An 18,825-nucleotide genomic window follows, 5' to 3' on the forward strand; every position below is an offset into this window, starting at 1 on the left:
CTATACTTCAACATATTTAAAGACTGAAAAATTCTTTTCCCAGTGTGGAGATGGGTGGATGAAAAAAGGAAATTAAAAATTATTTTCAATAATTTTTATTGAAATGTACTGAAATGAAAGGTACTCAGAATTTCAAAAAATCTAGTTTTTACAGAATAGAAACTGATTTTTGATAAGTTTAGTAATTTGTAAAACAGTCTTTTATTCTAAGTATGCCTTAATGTTATTTATGTCCTTTCATATTGTATAAATTACACCAAAAGCTATTAAGATAATCTAATTATATTTCTATGATTTCTAATTATAGGCTGAATCATACCTATAGTCAACTTTTAAAAGAGACTGAAGTTTTACAAACTGACCATAAAAATTTGAAAAGTCTTCTGAATAATTCCAAACTGGAACAAACAAGATTAGAAGCTGAATTTTCAAAGCTAAAGGAACAATACCAACAATTGGATATTACATCAACCAAGCTGAATAACCAGTGTGAGGTGAGCTTAAAAAGTTTAATCACTGTTTCCTTCATTTAGGCACCAAGACATGCCTAAGAATAAATGACTAGATTACAATGACAATACTAGTATATATTTAGTGGCATATATCTAAAAGAATTTGGTCTAGGATCATTGAAACTTACATGTAATTCAGAACAACTTCCCATATCATTAATTACAATATTTTAAAAATTATTAGCTTAAACTTGTGTCCAAATTCTTTGAAAATTGTACAGTTATTCATTTAATGAAAAAATGTTTACACCTGGCATGAAATTATAAACCAATAGAAAAATTAGTTGGAAACAACATACAATTAATTACCCAACAAAGCTCAGAAAGTAATTCATTCTACCTATGATTTATAAAAGTCTAAATAAATTGTAGGATGGTATACCTCCAGAATGGTAGAGTGAGAAATGTGGCAAATCAACTCCTTAAGAAACAATAAAATTGGACAGAACTGTCAAAAACAACCTTGTTAGGACTTTAGAACCCAACAAGGGCATATAGCAAATTGAGAAGCATTTATTAAAGCAAAACGATTCAACCCTGGGAAGGAACTGTGGTTGTCTGAGGCATTTTATCTTGGGGCTCCTCCCATTCCTCTTCTCCTTCCCTGGTTCCTATGCCTGGTAGTTTTGACAGAGCACAGGGCAAGCTGTGAAAACCAGCAACTTTTCTACTGGAGAAAACTGACTTGATTTGGAACAGAGCATAGAAAAGCCCCATGCCTGGGAGAGCTGTCAAAAGGTCAGCTCTTAGATAGCCTGAGGTTGAAATATTGGTTGGGGCAAGTAACAGACCAGTAAACCAGTCAAAAATTAAAGGATTTTCAAGAAATGAGTCAGCCTCAGTGGGTCTTCGTAAGATCCCACATGTCACTGGTGGTCCAGAAAACTGTTCAAGAGAGACCAGAGAGGGCCCTAGCTATCTATGCATCCCTGGCTAATTCTCACAACTTGGGTCAAATGTTAATTATTGGCTGAGGGCTAAGTCACATAATGACATGATTTAGTGGAGGTGGAAAAAACTAATCTATAGTATAAAAGGTTGAGATAGTAGTTAACCTTGGTGGGAAGGGATAGTTGTTGGAAGATAGCACAGGTGTTTCTGGAATATAATTAATGTTCTGTTTCTTGATCCAGGTGCTAGTTTAACATATATGTTTACTTTGTGATAATTCATTGAGCTCTATATACACTTAAAATTTGTTCTTGGACCAGGCACGGTGGCTCACGCCTGTAATCCCAGCACTTTGGGAGGCCAAGGCGGGTGGATCACCTGAGGTCAGGAGTTCGAGACCAACCTGGCCAACATGGTGAAAACCCGTCTCTACTAAATATACAAAAATTAGCCAGGCGTGGTGGCACATGCCTGTAATCCCAGCTACTCGGGAGGCTGAGGCAGGAGAATCGCTTGAACTTGGAGGACAGAGGTTGCAGTGAGCCAAGATCATGCCACTTCCCTCTAGCCTGGGCGAAAGAGCGAAACTCCATCTAACAAACAAACAAAAAAAATTGTTCTCTTTTCTTTATATATGCTTTATCAGTTGTCTGTTGACACTGATAATGCTCTTTAACAACGAGAGAACCTTAGTGGTAATGGACAGTAAACATTTCTTTTTGCCTAATAAGTCTGAGTTTGCTGAGCATCTATGCTAATCTACTCAATGATGTATGGGCCAGGGGTTTGCTCCTGCATCTGTAATTAGCTGGCATGTACGCTGAGGGCTGGCTGGTCTATGGTGGCCTCGGTAGGATAACCCTTCTCTGTTCCATGTGGTTTCTCCATCTTCCAGCAGGGCTCTGAGAGTCTGAGTGGAAGTCCACAGGCAACTTGAGGCCTAGGCTTGGAACTGTTACACCATCACTTCCACCTCTTTCTCTTGGCCAAAAGCATTCCAAATTCAAGAATAAGGGAAACAGATTCCACTTCTTTACGGGAAAAGTGAGAAGTCACATTGAAAGAGGGCATAGGTACAGGGAAGAAAATAAATGCATTCAGTTTTTTAATGAATCTACCACATGTTATGTTTCAATTTAACAACATACAGATAAATAAAACCAACATAGTATGATATTCACAGTTACAGATCTAGATGGTTGTTTATGATTATAGTATAATTCTCCCTGATTTTCTCTACCTTTTGAAATTTTTCAAAATGTTTATTTTTTTTTTTGGGCGGGGGGGTGGTGTAGGCAGGGCGGGTATGTGTTATTTGCTTTTGCTTTTTTAATACAGATCTCTGGGCTGTACTCGAGACCTGCTGAATTTGAATGCTGGGGCCCACAAATCTACTCTACAAGGGATACCAAATTTTTAGAATGACTACTTTGGGCCTTCTGCTAACTTCTGTTTGAACCTCTGGCCTAGCTAAGGCATATTTCCAGTTTCTACTAACTGTGTAGAAAAGGCCTAATGCTGCTGGCAGCCCACCTACTAGTAATGCCAGCTGTTAATACCAACTATTGACTAAATTACCCGATTTCCCTTGATCAAGCTACAAAAACTACACACAGACTTTTAAGGTTTCTTGAAAACAGTGGATGGATGCTGGGCGCGGTGGCTCACGCCTGTAATCCCAGTACTTTGGGAGGCCAAGGTGGGAGGATCACCTGAGGTTGGGAGTTCGAGACCAGCATGACCAACATGGAGAAACCACATCTTTACTAAAAATACAAAACTAGCTGGGTGTGATGGCGCATGCCTGTAATCCCAGCTGCTCGGGAAGCTGAGACAGAATAGCTTGAAACTGGGAGGCGGAGGTTGCAGTGAGCCAAAATCGTGCTATTGCACTCCAGCCTGGGCAACAAGAGTGAAACTCTGTCTCAAAAAAAAGAAAACAGTAGATGGGGAAATTATGAGACATACTAAGTACTTAGTGTGTGCTATACACATGCTACTAGATACTTTACATATACTAATTAATCCTTGCAACAGCCTTGTTGGGTGGGAGCTATCCTCATTTCATAGATCTGAGAACTAACTTGTCTAACATTTCATAGAAATAAAATATTAGATATTTGAATCTAGCTTTTGGACTATACTATAAGTTAAACAGTTTTAAAGACAGAAAGCAGTGTTTGGGGAGTTAGATAATATATTATATATTAGATCCAGTGTTTGTGAAAATTAAGAAAATACATATATAGAGAGAGAGAGCATGTAACCCAGTGCTGTAGGTGTCATCACTAAAATAATCACGCTCTGATAAAAGTACAATCATCTAATTGTTCAAACAGTGGAACACTTAAATCTTTGTGTAGTACTTCATGTTTTTCAGTTGATTTATGTTAAATGTAAATGTTGATTTTTTTTAAAAATGTTTGTGTTTAAACAGTTGCTAAGCCAACTTAAAGGAAATTTAGAAGAAGAAAATCGGCATCTACTAGATCAAATTCAGACATTAATGCTACAGAACAGAACACTTTTGGAGCAGAATATGGAAAGCAAGGATCTTTTTCATGTTGAACAAAGACAGTACATGTAGGTACCAAATAATTTTGCACTCTGAAATATGTTACTCATGATTTTATCATTGCCATACCCAGTGGCAGAGAAAATTCATGCTAATTTTTACTGATTTTCAACAAATATTTTTGAGTGCTTATATTCCAGGCACTATCCTAATAATCAGAAATACTAACATGAAAACACATGAATCTTGCTCTTAAAGAATTAGTAATATAAAGCGAGAAATACAAATAAACATTTAAATACATTAATTCTATAATGGAAGTATATGTAGGAGGCCATAGAAATATAGCACATATAGGGGCAGGAGTATCTTAGTCTGGGAGAGGCAAGGTGAACTTTCCAAAGATGAGACTTGAGTGGAGACTTATAGGTTCAATAGGAATTTGCTTGAGGAGGCATGCTAGCCCAGGAGAGCTGCAATACAAAGTCATGGAGGTGTGATGAAAGTATGTTGTGGTGTGGTATAGGACTTAAAAATTAATTGTTCTCTCTGGAGCAAAATTGAGGAAAGGAGGGGTGCAATAGAGAAGTGGCTAAACAGTCAGGACCCAGTTTACAAAGGTTGTTCTATGCCATACCAAGGAGTTGAGATCAAGACATGTGAAACAGAATTGACAGGGCTTAATTATTGGTAAGTTGTGTCTCCAGAAAGTTAAACAATCTGTTAAGACTCACATTTGGGCCTGTGCAGCCCAGTGGGTAGTCTTTGTATTACTACCTGATGATTCATCTTAATACATCTCTTCTCTTTGCCCCACGAATGAGAAGAACCACAGTAAAACAGAACTAGCACAGATGTTGAAATCAGACAGCTCCTCATTCATGTCCCAATTCATCCACTCACAATGTGACCACAGACAAGTCATTTCTTTGATCATTAGTTTCTTCTTCTCTAAAATAGAGATGACACATACTTTCTAGATTATTCAAGGAATGCATGAAGTAGTATGTCTGTGCCTCTCAGACTTGATGTACATAAACAGCTAGGGCACATGTGAAACCAGGATACATCATACATTTTTATGAAGCACCAGTCTTACCAAAAAATTTCAGGCAGGGAACATTATTTCTTTATTAATACACAGGTGTATCATGGAACAAAGGCAGAATTTGTGTAAACTTTCAAAGTAAATGTAAAACCTCAAAGAAATTTCACATTTGTGGCTGGACAGCTTGGGCTCCACCTTTAGTCCTTTTAGTCCTTTCTGGGGTATGTATTCCTTTACTTGCTTTCAAAAGAAGCCTTGTTTTAGGTTAAGAAGCTTTGAGTATATATAAAACTTTTGGCATTTGAGTCTCCTGTCCCTTAAGCAGAGGCATTATCCAAAGCTTTGTTGTCTTACTATTCTGACCCTTGGTGACTAATGTATTTCCAGGTGAAAGTGCTTGTGTCTAGATAGTTGACTTCCAAAGATTATGATCTATTCTGACTTAATGAATTTAAATTACAAATATCCATCTTGCATGTTAGACATTTCTAGCTAAATGCCTCTGTCACATGGTCCTAGCAGGATGGCAGTGGACAGGTAGTATTGAGATTTTGGAGGTTCTTAATGATATTTCAACAAGTAAAAGGAAAAACGAACTGGGAACTATGGCCTTGTTAACAACTTTTCAAATGTCAACTCTTCTGCAGGCCTCAGATCCAAGCAGTTGGGTGAATACTAAATGTAGGCTGTATGCTGTTTATGCTGTGGTATAACTGTTGGCAACATCTGTTCACAAGGCATCTTCTACAGAATCTCTCAAGTTAGTTCTTCCTAGTCTCCACCACTGTAATTCAGCCTTCCCTCTCAAATAGACTACCCCATTAGCTTCCTGAATGTTTTCTTACCTCCTATCTTTTTTTTTTTTTTTTTTTTTTTTTTTAGTCTTGCTCTGTCAGCCAGGCTGGAGTGCAGTAGCACAATCTCAGCTCACTGCAAACTCCACTCCTGAGTTCAGGCTATTCTCCTGCCTCAGCCTTCCAAGTAGCTGGGACTATAGGCAAACGCTGTGGCACGCTGCTAATTTTTGTATTTTTTGTAAAAACAGGGTTTTGCCACATTGGCCAGGCTGCTCTCAAACTCCTGAGCTCAAGTGATCCACCTGCCTCCACCTCCCAAAGCACTGGAATTACAGGCCTGAGCCACCGCGCCCTGCCTTATCTCCACTCTTTCCGATATATCCTATTCCATCATTTGGTTAAAGTACTTTAAACAAAGATTTCTTACCACTTTGTAATGAAACTTTCAATACTTCTGATTTCCTACTGAGCAGAATGTAAAACAAAAACTCCCCCTCACTACTTCCTCTCAGCCTATAACATTCAAGCTAAACATAAGTTAGCATTTTTTAACTTCCTACAACTACACCAACATGTAATTTAGCATTCTTATCTTTCCTTTTCAGCCTATCTAATAATGGCCTTTTTCTTCATGGGGCTTTATTTCATGATCTAAGATGGATATATTTACCTTCCTGTTGTACTTGCACAGTATTTTATTTTGGTACTGCTACTTCCTTGGATTATATAGTCATTTTATATATATATACACACACACAATATTATGTTGTTATATTAATTTATGGATGTATCTTCTCTCCTATATTGTAAACAAAGCTATTTATTATTCATCTTCATATATGCCTCATGCCTTCCTCATTGTAAATGATCACTAATGTTTCTGAAGTAAATAGTATTCTTTGGCATTGTGGGGTTTTCTTAGAGACAATACTTTGATGATCTTTGATGTTTCTCTATATAGTAAATACTACTGAAAATATAAAAATGAGACTAGGATGCGATGACTCATGCATTGCTGGAGTCAGGAAATGATTCTCTACAAGTAAATCAAGCCTAAGTAATTCTGCCGAAAAGAAAAATATCTATTTGCATGAACATGTGTTTGCAGGATTATTCATTATATCTATAATTGTAAGCAAACTATACAATGGTTTTATTTTTTGCTGATATAAATTATAATAGGTCACCTTTCTTCCAAAAAGGAAAAAAAAATGTTGTAAATTTTTTAAAAAGGAAAAATTCCCATTGTTAACTACCTGATAAAATCTTAGTTGCCAACCATGGTATCTGTATTTCTTTATGTTTTGGGGAGACATTAGATCACAGTCACAATTTAATATTCATAGCTGTACAAAATATGATGCCTGTCCTAAAAGGTAATTTTTATTTTTATAGTGATAAGTTAAATGAATTAAGACGTCAGAAGGAGAAACTAGAAGAGAAAATTATGGATCAATACAAATTTTATGACCCATCTCCTCCTAGAAGGTACCATTAACCAAATTTTATGAATTCTTATTTTGAAAAAAAATCTTAGGTTATTTCTAATATTGTGATGACTTCTACTTTTGTGAAGGATTTGTATGTTGAATTTTAAACTGATAACAATTTTTAAAATTCTGTTAGGAGAGGCAACTGGATTACTCTAAAAATGAGAAAATTGATAAAGTCTAAGAAAGATATTAATCGGGAACGCCAGAAATCTCTAACATTAACACCCACCCGCTCAGACTCCAGTGAAGGATTTCTTCAGCTCCCTCATCAAGACAGTCAAGATAGTTCTTCAGTAGGTTCAAACTCTTTAGAAGATGGCCAGACCTTGGGGACCAAGAAAAGCAGCAGTGAGTGCTTAAACTCTTTAAACATAGTATTGATTTAGAATCCTTTCTAAAGATTTTTTAAAAGTTCAGTAGTCCTTTGGGGGAATAGTCTGATGAATGGCATTTCTTTTTAATTTCATATCATAAAATTAATTGTGTACTGCATTAGTGTACAGCCACACAATTTTCTGAGGTAAATCATACACAGATATACTATCATTTGGCCAGAGGGGTAAAATATTGCAGAAAGAAAGTTGAAATAAGAGCTGGAATACCTCTGCCATTTGCTATTTCTGTTAATATGGGCAAGCCTTTTACCTTTGCTTCATACTTCACAGGACAGTTGCAAGGAGCAAGTGAGAAATATGAGATGTCATTTTCATAATTATATATAACTTAATGAGAATAATAAGGCATTCTGTAATGAGGCTTCTGCTCATATACTTTGATGGTGTCACATTGGAACAAAGTTGCATTTGGGGAAGCAAAAATAGGTATGAATTTGAAGGGGTGTTATTCAATGATTTAGAAATTACAGAAGGTTAAGAAAATTATTGAAAGATTGCTGGGTAAAGGATCTAAAATAGAGAGGTGCTGGCGGGCACGGTGGCTCACACCTGTAATCCCAGCACTTTAGGGGGCCGAGGTGGGCGGATCACCTGAGGTTGGGAGTTTGAGACCAGCCTGACCAACATGGAGAAACCCCGTCTCTACTAAAAATACAAAATTATCCAGGCGTGGTGGCTTATGCCTGTAATCCCAGCTACTCAGGAGGCTGAGGCCGAGATTGCGCCATTGCACTTCAGCCTGGGCAACGAGAGTGAAACTCCGTCTCAAAAAAAAAAAGAAAGAAAAATACAAAATTAGCCCGTTGTAGTGTTGTGCACCTATAATCCCAGCTACTCAGGAGGTTGAAGCAGGAGAATCACTTGAACCTGGGAGGTAAAGGTTTTCAGTGGGTCAAGATTGCACACTGCACTCCAGCCTGGGTGACAGAGCAAGACTCCGTCTCAAAATAAAATAGAGATGTGGGGGCCAGTTACAGTGGCTCACGCATGTAATCCCTGCACTTTGGGAGGCCAAAGCACGAGGATCACAAGAGGCCAGGAGTTCAAGACCAGCCTGGGCAACATAGTGACACACTGTCTCTATTATTTTAAAAAAATTAGGCCGGGAACTGTGGCTCACGCCTGTAATCCCAGCACTTTGGGTGGCGAGGCGGGCAGATCACCTGAGGTTGGGAGTTGGAGACCAGCCTGACCAACATGGAGAAACCCCTTCTCTACTAAAAATACAAAATTAGCCAGGCGTTGTGGTGCATGCCTATAATCCCAGCTACTTGGGAGGCTGAGGCAGGAGAATCATTTGAACCTGGGAGGCAGAGGCTGAGGCTAAGATTGCGCCATTGCACTCCAGCCTGGGCAACAAGAGTGAAACTCTGTCTCAAAAAAAAAAAAAGTAGGTGAAGAGATACACATTTGTTTATAAACTTATGATATAATTTTTATTACAAATTTAGAAGTACCACATTACAATATGCTCTATACAATTATAACCTTTTAATTTCATTACTAGTATGCTTAAACAGTAAAAGCAAAGTAAAAGCTTTGGAAGTATATTCCAAGAAAATCAGAAAATTTTTTTAAAGATGTCTAAGAAGTTGACTACTATCAAAGTTCTTACAAAATATGTGAACAGGATACTTTGAATCCTCTCACACTATCACTAATGTCACTAATTGAACACACACACAGACACATTCCATTCTTTTGAAATAGCAGGTAAAAGCAGCTGCTGCTTCTCCCAGGGGTAGACTCTCCAAATGGGCAACTCCCAAAGCACTCAAAAAACTATTCACAGTGTTTTTGCTCAGGTGAATTATCTCTGAAAACATAGTATTTTAGGGTATAGGATATTAGGCATTAATTATGGGCTATAGGCCAGGCGCGGTAGCTCATGCCTGTAATCCCAGCACTTTGGGAGGCTGAGGCGGGCAGATCACTTGAGGTCAGGAGTTTAGGACCAGTCTGGCCAACATGGTGAAACCTCGTGTCTACTAAAAATCCAAAATTAGCCCAGTGTGGTGGCATGCACCAGCTACTTAGGAGGCTGAGGCAGGAGAATCGCTTGAACCTGGAAGGTGAAGATTGCAGTAAGCCAATATTGCACCACTGCACTCCAGCCTAGGTGACAGAGCGAGACTTCGTCTCAAAAAAATAAAATAAAATTATGGGATATATTTCAGAATGCAAGTATAGCAGCCTAAAAACTAGAATCCATAGGTAAGCAACAAAAAAAGTCATACACACTTATATATACACACACACGTATATATGTACATATACACACATATATGTATATGTATGTGTGTGTGTATATATATATGTGTGTGTGTGTGTGTGTGTCTCAAGCAGTTTTATAATTCTGTATCCCCACATAAAATTATTGTTACCCTGGGTCTTTTGCTGTCTGGTTTTGTCCACCAAGTAAATCTATACAAATCCTCCGAGTAGTTACTGTTTTAGAGAGATCATCAAGTTTTCTTTAAAAGATGGCAGATAACTTAATTTTATCTGTTATCTTTGGATATAAAATATCTGACATCTTACCAAATAAGAAATGGGGCTGGGCGCGGTGGCTCACGCTTGTAATTCCAGCACTTTGGGAGGTTGAGGCGGGCAGATCACGAGGTCAAGAGATTGAGACCATCCTGGCCAACATGGTGAAACCCTGTCTCTACTAAAAATACAAAAAATTAGCTGGGCGTGGTGGCGGGTGCCTGTAGTCCCAGCTACTCAGGAGGCTGAGGCAGGAGAATGGCATGAACCCAGGAGGCAGAGCTTGCAGTGAGCCGAGATCACGCCACTGCACTCCAGCCTGCACGACAGGAGCGAGACTCCATCTCAAAAAAACAAAAAAGAAAGAAATGGTAATAGGTATTTTTTAAAGGAAGATTTTTTTTTTTTTTTGAAGAGATGGAGTCTTACTCTGTTGCCCAAGCTGGAGTGCAGTGGTGTAATGATAGCTCACCGCAGTCTTGAACTTCTGGACTCAAGGGATCCTCCTGCTTCAGCGTCATCCTCCCAAATAGCTGGGACTACAGGGAAAAAGCACTGCACTGACAATTGTTATTTGATTTAATTGTTTTTTAGAGACAGGGTCTCACTTATTATGCCCAGACTGGTCTCAAACTCCTGGCCTCAAGCTATTCTCCTGCCTTGGTCTCCCAAAGTGCTGGGATTACAGGCATGAACCACTGTGCCTGGCTTTAAAGGAAAAAAATGTCAATTCAGATATAAGCATACACAAGAGAGGCACAAAACTCTTTTTTGAAGTCATCTTGTCTGTTTAGGTATAAATCTGTCATCATTTCATATTCTCTGCTGAAACATCCAGAATAAGAATCAGAAGGAAGTGATATTCTCCTTTCCTACAGTTGTTCAGTTTTAGAATTTTTAAAATAAACCCCAAACCCAACAAATACTAATGTTCTCTTAATTTCAGTATGTTTTGGGAAATGAACATTGTATATATACAAACTCATTGCTATAAGAAGAATCATTTCTTCCTGACAAACATAAAACTCCTTTTATCCTGTCCATTTTGGAAGAGTATCTGTCAGTAAAGCAGTCCTTGGAAAAAAAATTAAAAACAGAAAAAGAAAAGTAAACAAGACAACATGTGCATGCTGCAACCACTCAGCTTTGTTTTATCTAAGTGTCCATTTTTATATTGCTTTCAGTTCATTTCTTTTTAATCATTGAAAACAGCTGTTTACTAAGCTTGAAAAGAAATAGGTCAAACTAAAAGCTTAAATGAATCATGACTGCTTCTAATAGCAAACAAGTTAAAGAGCTATATGTCCATTGCACTGTCTCTAATGAATGATACTTGTTAGTTTGTCAAAAGAGCTGTGATTATTTACACAATGACAGCAAACACTGAGAAAGAATGAGTTATTAAATAGATAGTGTATAATATGTTTTTAGGTCTTTATGCAAATTGTTTTTCCTAATTCCTAAATTACATTTCTAAAAAGATACAATAATTTTTATAGTTAAATCTTACTAAAATGTAGCTTAAGAATGGTTAGTGACTCTAGTGAACGTTTTTTTGTCCTAATGACTCCTGTATTTTAGTGATAATCCTAACTTTTATTCACAAAATCAAATCCCTTCAAAAAGCTCTTCAAAATATCTAAAAATGTTATACTTTTCTCTCATTTTTGCTTGCTTTGGGGTACCTCCTTATTTTTTAGGTTTATCGGAGCTTATTGCTAGTGCTTATTACTACTATCAAAATACTCTTTTTTTTCCCCTCTTTCCCCCAACCAATCTTTTGTAAAATTAACTTAATGTGATTGTTTATTTAATCTTTAGAAATACTTTGGTCAAAAGAATTTTTATTTCAGTGGTGCTGCTAAATAATGCGCCAGAATCCAGTTTAAACCAAGAAGGAATTTATTTTCTTTATTAAAGTGTAATAAACTAATGAAAGGTTTTTTTGAGTTTTGTTTTGTTTTGCTTTGTTTTTGAGAGAGGGTCTCCTTCTGTCACCTAGGCTGGAGTGCAGTAGCGTGATCATAGCTCACTATAGCCTTGAACTCCTGGGCTCATGCGATCCTCCTGCCTCACCCTCCAGAATAGCTAGGACTACAGGTGCTCACCACCACATGGCTAATTTTTTGTAGAGCTGGGTTCTCGCTCTGTTGCCCAGGCTGGTCTTGAACTCCTGGGCTCAAGCGATCCTCCTGCCTTGGCCTCCCAAAATGCTGGGATTACAGGCAGAAGCTACCATGCCTCGAAATCTTAAAGTTTTTTAAGACTGTTTTAAACATCCCCTGGGCACCCTAATTTTTATTGCTTTATATTAATAAAATACTGTGGTAGAATGTGCATTTTCCTAAGTTATTTTTGTTTTCCAAAATAAATATTTTAACTTATGTTTAAAAAGTTAAAATAGTTAAAATAGAGACTTCAAAAGCCTTGTACATTTTCATCATGTAGACTCTGTGAACCACCAATAGCCTTCATTTTAAAGGTTTACCTTTACAACTTAACTAGGAAAATTGATCCCTGCATAAATAATTCTAATCGGTTCCTGTTTTTATAGGACTGTAACCAATCCAAGCTTTAAAAGTATATGTTCCTCAGGCCGGGCGTGGTGGCTCACGCCTGTAATCCCAGCACTTTGGGAGGCCCAGGTGGGTGGATCACCTGAGGTCGGGAGTTCAAGACCAGCCTGACCAACATGGAGAAACCCTGTCTCTACTAAAAATACAAAATTAGCCAGGCATGTTGGCACATGCCTGTAATTCCAGCTACTAGGGAGGCTGAGGCAGGGGAATCGCAGGCAGAGGTTGCGGTGAGCCGAGATCGCGCCATTGCACTCCAGCCTGGGCAACAAGAGCAAAACTCCGTCTCAAAAAAAAAAAAAAAAAAAAAGTATATGTTCCTCATCATTGTCTTCAGTGCTTTTCCAAGTATTTTAAAATATCAAAGTACATATTCCATATTTCATTATCACTCAGCAGCATGAGAATAATAGCCTTAATATAGCATACATAGCTAAAACTCAAACATTCATTTCTGTCCTTAATTTCAACATTTAACTCCCATCTGTTCTTCTCCCTTTTTTCTTTCATTTCCCTGTTTCTGTTTTTCCTCATGCTCTGACATTAAAGTGGTTGCACTGAAAAGACTGCCCTTTTTGAGGAACAGACCGAAGGATAAAGACAAAATGAAGGCCTGCTACCGTCGTTCCATGTGTAAGACTTTATGACAGTTCAGCTTCTTTCAACTGACTACACTGGCTTTCATTACTAATTTTTCACTAACCTTTCTCTGGACTGTGCCAATTTCCTTATTTTGCAGAGGTCAGTCTTCCTCTAATATAAGGAGCTAGAAGAATTTTTTTTTTCAAGTGGCACTGAATTTGCATTATGTATATGTCCACTGATACATATACGTGCATATTTCTAGTCATACATGTAACTTACTCATAAATTTCCAGTGCTTTCTAAAAATTGGCAGAAAAAAAACCCTTTATTTTATATGCCATAGAGATTTTTCCCAAAGAAGTTTACTTAAGAAGAATATAACAAAATGTTTAGCATTAGAAATTAATTTCCTTTAATGAACCAGATTAATTAAATAAAATGGCCAAAAACCCTTGAAAATGCTTGTCATTCTTTAAATAATAATATTCTGGATTTTCTTTTTTTATGTGGCATGGGTAGTTACATAATCACATTAAGTGTCTGTCACTTTGGATATCATCTCTTTCAGGTTTTTATTGAATGGTATACTTATTGAGTCATAAAATGAATAATTTCTTCAGTAACCTGCTCTGACCAAGGACTTTCATTTTCAATAATGATGCTATATAAGAACTGCTCTCCATCTTACCTTTATTCATTCCATTTTTGTCACCACAAAACCATGTTGTGAAGGCTGCTAATTAAAGTTTTAGCACATCGCTGCACAATAGCATGGCAGTCGTACTTAGTAAAATTCCTTTCTCTGTCTTTTAAAGGGGGTGGAGGTGGGATAAAAGTATTTATTGAAATTTATCAGCCTTTGGCCTACTCATTTCATTCAGCTGAATGCATGTCATAATTTAAATGACCATGTGGTTATAATTTTTTATGTCCATTTGCATTAATTCATAGACAAAAACCACAGTATTTATACTACAAAATAGAAATAAGAACAAGTACATTAACCATGCTGATTCATTTGCTTTCATTTGCATCCCAGCCATGAATGACCTGGTGCAGTCCATGGTCCTAGCAGGACAGTGGACAGGTAGTACTGAGAATTTGGAGGTTCCTGATGATATTTCAACGGGTAAAAGGAGAAAAGAATTGGGAGCTATGGCCTTCTCTACTACAGCCATCAACTTTTCAACTGTCAACTCTTCTGCAGGCTTCAGATCCAAGCAGTTGGTTAATAATAAAGGTATAGGCCGTCTGCTATTTGCACTGTGGTGTAACTGTTGGCAACAAGAATTTTAATTTGAGTTTTCCCTGTGTACTTTTTAAAAAGCAGCAACCTGAAATAATTATCAAAACATGATCTGTATTGGATTTGGAGGAACTTTCAAATCATTTTAAAAATCTAAAACGTTATACAAATAACTAAAATCTTTTCCAGGCCTCCTTTCATAATAAACAGCTAATGAATTAACAAGAAAACGAGAAGTAAACCAGGTAAAGAGTGATAAAAGAAGGCAATGCTAGTTTTCTAAAAACTAAAAGCACTACAACTTCCAGCAGAACTACCTACAACAACCCAGGCTCTTGTTTGGCTTTGCAGGGTCAGAGGGGAGATTGTTTCATTGCTTTTGGTGTTTTCCCTAAGCAAGTCAACTCTAATGAGAGTTGGCATTTTTCTTATTCCTAGTTCCAGTTTCTAGTTGAGTCTATGAAATATGTTAAGTCAATCTGTATTATATATGACTGAAAAACAATTTCCATATTCTATGTAAATAAAATTTTATAATGGTTTTTTATTGCAAAAATATCTTTATATCCATTTTGCTATTTTATGTAGATACTACATCCTTTGAAGACATAAGTCCACAAGGTGTTAGTGATGATTCTAGTACGGGATCAAGAGTTCATGGTAAGATAATGAACTTTATTTAGAGAGTACACATTAAATACAGAATGGGAATGCTAGGACTCTTGCATTTAATAGGTGAATGCGGCATTGCCAGCAAGCATGTTTTCTCTATCCTGCATCTCATAGTTACCTCTACCATTTCTTCAAACCTAATACTCCCTTCTGCCTCTTTTAAGATAATTGCTTCATCTAAATGTTCTCTGTTTTAGCCAAGGTCATTTATAAAGTATGCCTGCACAGTCTTCAAAGGTAATTTTCTTACCATTTTTGTATAAGATTAAAGTTATAAGAGTTGCATTTTACCATTGGTTTAAAATGCCAATTTAAAATAAATATTAGTTTAAAATATTAAAAATATCTGTTTTAAAGGATGAACTTTAAGAAACCAACTTTTGGGCCGGGGACAGTGGCTCTCGCCTGTAATCCCAGCACTTTGGGAGGCCACGGCGTGCGGATCACCTGAGGTCAGGAGTTCGAGACCAGCCTGGCCAACATGGAGAAACCCCATCTCTACTAAAAATACAAAAGTTAGCTGGGTGTGGTGGCAGGCACTTGTAATCCCAGCTACTTGGGAGGCTGAGGCAGGAGAATCGCTTGAACCCAGGAGGTGGAGGTTGCAGTGAGCCAAGATTGTGCCATTGCACTCCAGCCTGGGCGACAGAGCGAGACTCTGACTCAAAAAGAAACCAATTTTTGGGCAATGTTGAGTATTTCAGATTTTTCCATTTCTGTCTGGAAAATCATATCTCACCAAACTATTGGCAATAAGTGGATAACATGTTAAAGGAATTTTAATGTAAACAGGGTTTTAAGAGTTAGCATAGGGCAGTGTTAATTATACAATTGTTACTCTTGTTACAGATAGGAATACAGGACATTAACTGTATAGATGCTTGTATTCCTCCTCTTCTTGACATCTCTGCAATGTGCAGAGTTCCTTGTCTGATCTGTTGTAGATGACCCAGTCAATAGCATTTTGGGGGATCTGGGGGGGATATGTCATTCTATTCAACTAAAACACTCCTGGCATATCCATCTAGAACTCATTTTCAAATCTAAATATGCAATTTATCCTCCTCTTTGAATCTCAACTATTGTTTCAGAAGTGTCCTGTTCTAAAGTGTCTCAGTGAACTATCTGGAAATTTGCTTTCTAATCTGGGCATGCTCATCTTGTGAAAGTATGCATGATTGCTTCCTCAAAGCATTCTGTAATCAGAATGTAAAAGCTCATCAGCATCATCAGCTAGAAGTTTTATCACACTGTCTCCTGGTTTTTTCATTTAGCTTCAAGACCAGCCAGCCTTGATAGTGGCAGAACATCCACTAGCAATAGCAATAATAATGCTTCACTACATGAAGTCAAAGGTATGCTGTAGGTAAATTTATTAATGTGCTCTATCCATTTCCAGTATTTAAAGGTGGGAGATGGGATGAAGTTTCTGGGGTAAAGCATGAAATCCAAATCATCTATGTTTGGAACATAGTTGTTTGGAACATTTTATACTTTTCACATTGTAATACAAATGTATTTCAATGTATACAAATGTAAAAACAGGAACAGTTATTTAGTTTCAGTTTTTCATCTTCACAGATAAAAGTCTTATGGTAATATTTATACTTCAAAATTATCTATATGTCCTTATTTTACTGACATTTTGTCTTTGACGTGAAAATGATTGTCCTTCATTTTCTTATGACGCATGGACACTGAACTCACATTACTCATATTTTAGAAATATGTTTGGCTTAATTTATCCACAAAATAAGGGGAAGGATTTTGTGTTTAATTTGAGAAACAACTATTTGTGTATATATATATTGAACAAGAACTATATGAACGCATTTGGCTCATATAAGGAATTATTTCAAGATTTTTTTCCTTAATTTTTAAATGTACATTCCAAGGTGAGGTATTTAAGTAAATGTCTGGAAACCTTGACTGATACCTTTTTCCTCAAAGATATACTGCCTACTCAGATTCTGGAAGTTGTTTGTTTGTTTTGAGACGGAGTCTCACTCTGTCGCCCAGGCTGGAGTGCAGTGGTGTGATCTCAGCTCACTGTAACCTCCAGCTCCCAGGTTCAAGCCATTCTCCTGTCTTAGCCTCCCAAGTAGCTGGAACTGCAGGTGCCAACCACCACCACACCCAGCTAATTTTTTGTATTTTTAGTGGAGACAGGGTTTCACCATGTTAACCAGGCTGGTCTTGAACTCCTGACCTCAGGTGATCCACCTGCCTTGGCCTCCCAAAGTGCTGGGATTACAGGTGTGAGCCACCTTGCCTGGCCTGGAAGGTTTTTTTTTTGTTTTTTTGTTTTTGAGACCGGTTCTCGCTGTGTCACCCAGGCTTAGAGTGCAGTGGTACTATCTCAAATCACTGCAACTTCTGCCTCCCAGACTCAAGCGATCCTACCACCTCAGCCTCCCATGTAACTGGGACTACAGAGACCCATGCCACCATGCCCAGCTAGTTTTTTTGTATTTTTGTTAGAGACAGGGTTTCTAACATGTTGCCCAGGCTTGTCTCGAACTCCTGAGCTCAAGTGAGCCACCTCATGCAGCCTCTGAATTATTTAACCAATATATCATAGTTACTCTCCATGTAACTATGATACATAGTTATCCAGAATTGTCAGGTTACAAGGAATGCATTTGTTTTGTTCCTTTTTGGATTATAAAAGTATTTTGTCTCAGTTGTAATTTTATTTTATCAATTAATGCTATGACATTATTACAGTGATCTGAAATACCTAATTTTGAGGTGGGGTTTTTTTTTTAATTTTTATCATGTTTTTCAGATTTCTTTGTTCCTTTCCCATTCCCACTACTTCATTTGACTAGCCTTAAAAGAAATAAATTATTTAATTAAAAATGTTTTTACATCCAGTAGAAAAATGTAGTCTGAAAATATGATTTTCTTTTTCTGATTTGAAAATTTAAGAAACTCTTACTTTTGTAAAATGTTACATAACTTGAGCCAAATTCTTTCGTGGCCCACTTTACTCTCTGTGACTGGGAAACAATGGAAAGTTGCATTTTCTGTTTTGATGTACAGTTTGTTCATGATCAAAACAAATCAGTACTCTTAAGGAACACCATAGATTTGAGGGAGTTTAATTCTAGAACTAGCTAATTTGCATTTTATATAGTTGCTTAATGTCAACTGAGTCTTTTAAGGTTATATAGGCACCATATCAACAGTGGACAGCAAGAACAATAAGATGATCAAGACATTTAAAAAAGAATAAAGCACTACATATTTGATTTTATACTTTTACTGAAATGTTGTAAGTAATTGTTTCATATCTTTATTTAACTTTCCTTAAATGTATGCTATTTAAATTTTTTTAAATGTTTAAAGTTATTCATGCAGGATGAACAGAGAAGACTTCAAGTAGTAATGAGGACTTCTTAGATAAGCAAATAATTAAAATAGAATTTTCTGCATTTAGAACAGTTTTTGGTCTTAACATACTGAAATAATATAAAATTCACCTAATGAGCCAGGTGTGGTGGCTCACGCCTGTAATCCCAGCACTTTGGGAGGCCAGGTGGGCAGATCACCTGAGGTCAGGAGTTAGAGACCAACCTGGCCAACATGGTGAAACCCCGTCT

The 18,825-nt window shown here is 37.2% G+C and overlaps 1 protein-coding gene across 22 annotated transcripts in view; it reads left to right on the top strand.

The window, feature by feature from the left end:
• CCDC88A (coiled-coil domain containing 88A) overlaps positions 1–18,825 on the top strand; it is a 131,832-nt gene that overhangs the window by 103,383 nt on the left and 9,624 nt on the right. For 14 of the 22 annotated variants that reach the window (XR_008522131.2, XR_008522132.2, XM_009237291.4 and 11 more), the window contains exons 22-29: positions 308–494; positions 3,841–3,986; positions 7,159–7,251; positions 7,390–7,604; positions 13,267–13,350; positions 14,342–14,542; positions 15,137–15,208; positions 16,495–16,575. Coding sequence is in view for 20 of the 22 variants with exons in the window: in XM_009237291.4 (XP_009235566.1) it covers positions 308–494; positions 3,841–3,986; positions 7,159–7,251; positions 7,390–7,604; positions 13,267–13,350; positions 14,342–14,542; positions 15,137–15,208; positions 16,495–16,575 (1,079 nt within the window). In the remaining 2 variants the exon portion in view is untranslated. The remainder of the gene's footprint in view (positions 1–307; positions 495–3,840; positions 3,987–7,158; positions 7,252–7,389; positions 7,605–13,266; positions 13,351–14,341; positions 14,543–15,136; positions 15,209–16,494; positions 16,576–18,825) is intronic. The other 8 variants (XM_009237295.4, XM_009237296.4, XM_054547540.2 and 5 more) reach the window with 1 other exon arrangement.

This window comes from Pongo abelii, chromosome 12 (genome assembly GCF_028885655.2).
Source record: "Pongo abelii isolate AG06213 chromosome 12, NHGRI_mPonAbe1-v2.0_pri, whole genome shotgun sequence".
Classification (NCBI taxonomy): Eukaryota; Metazoa; Chordata; class Mammalia; order Primates; family Hominidae; genus Pongo; species Pongo abelii.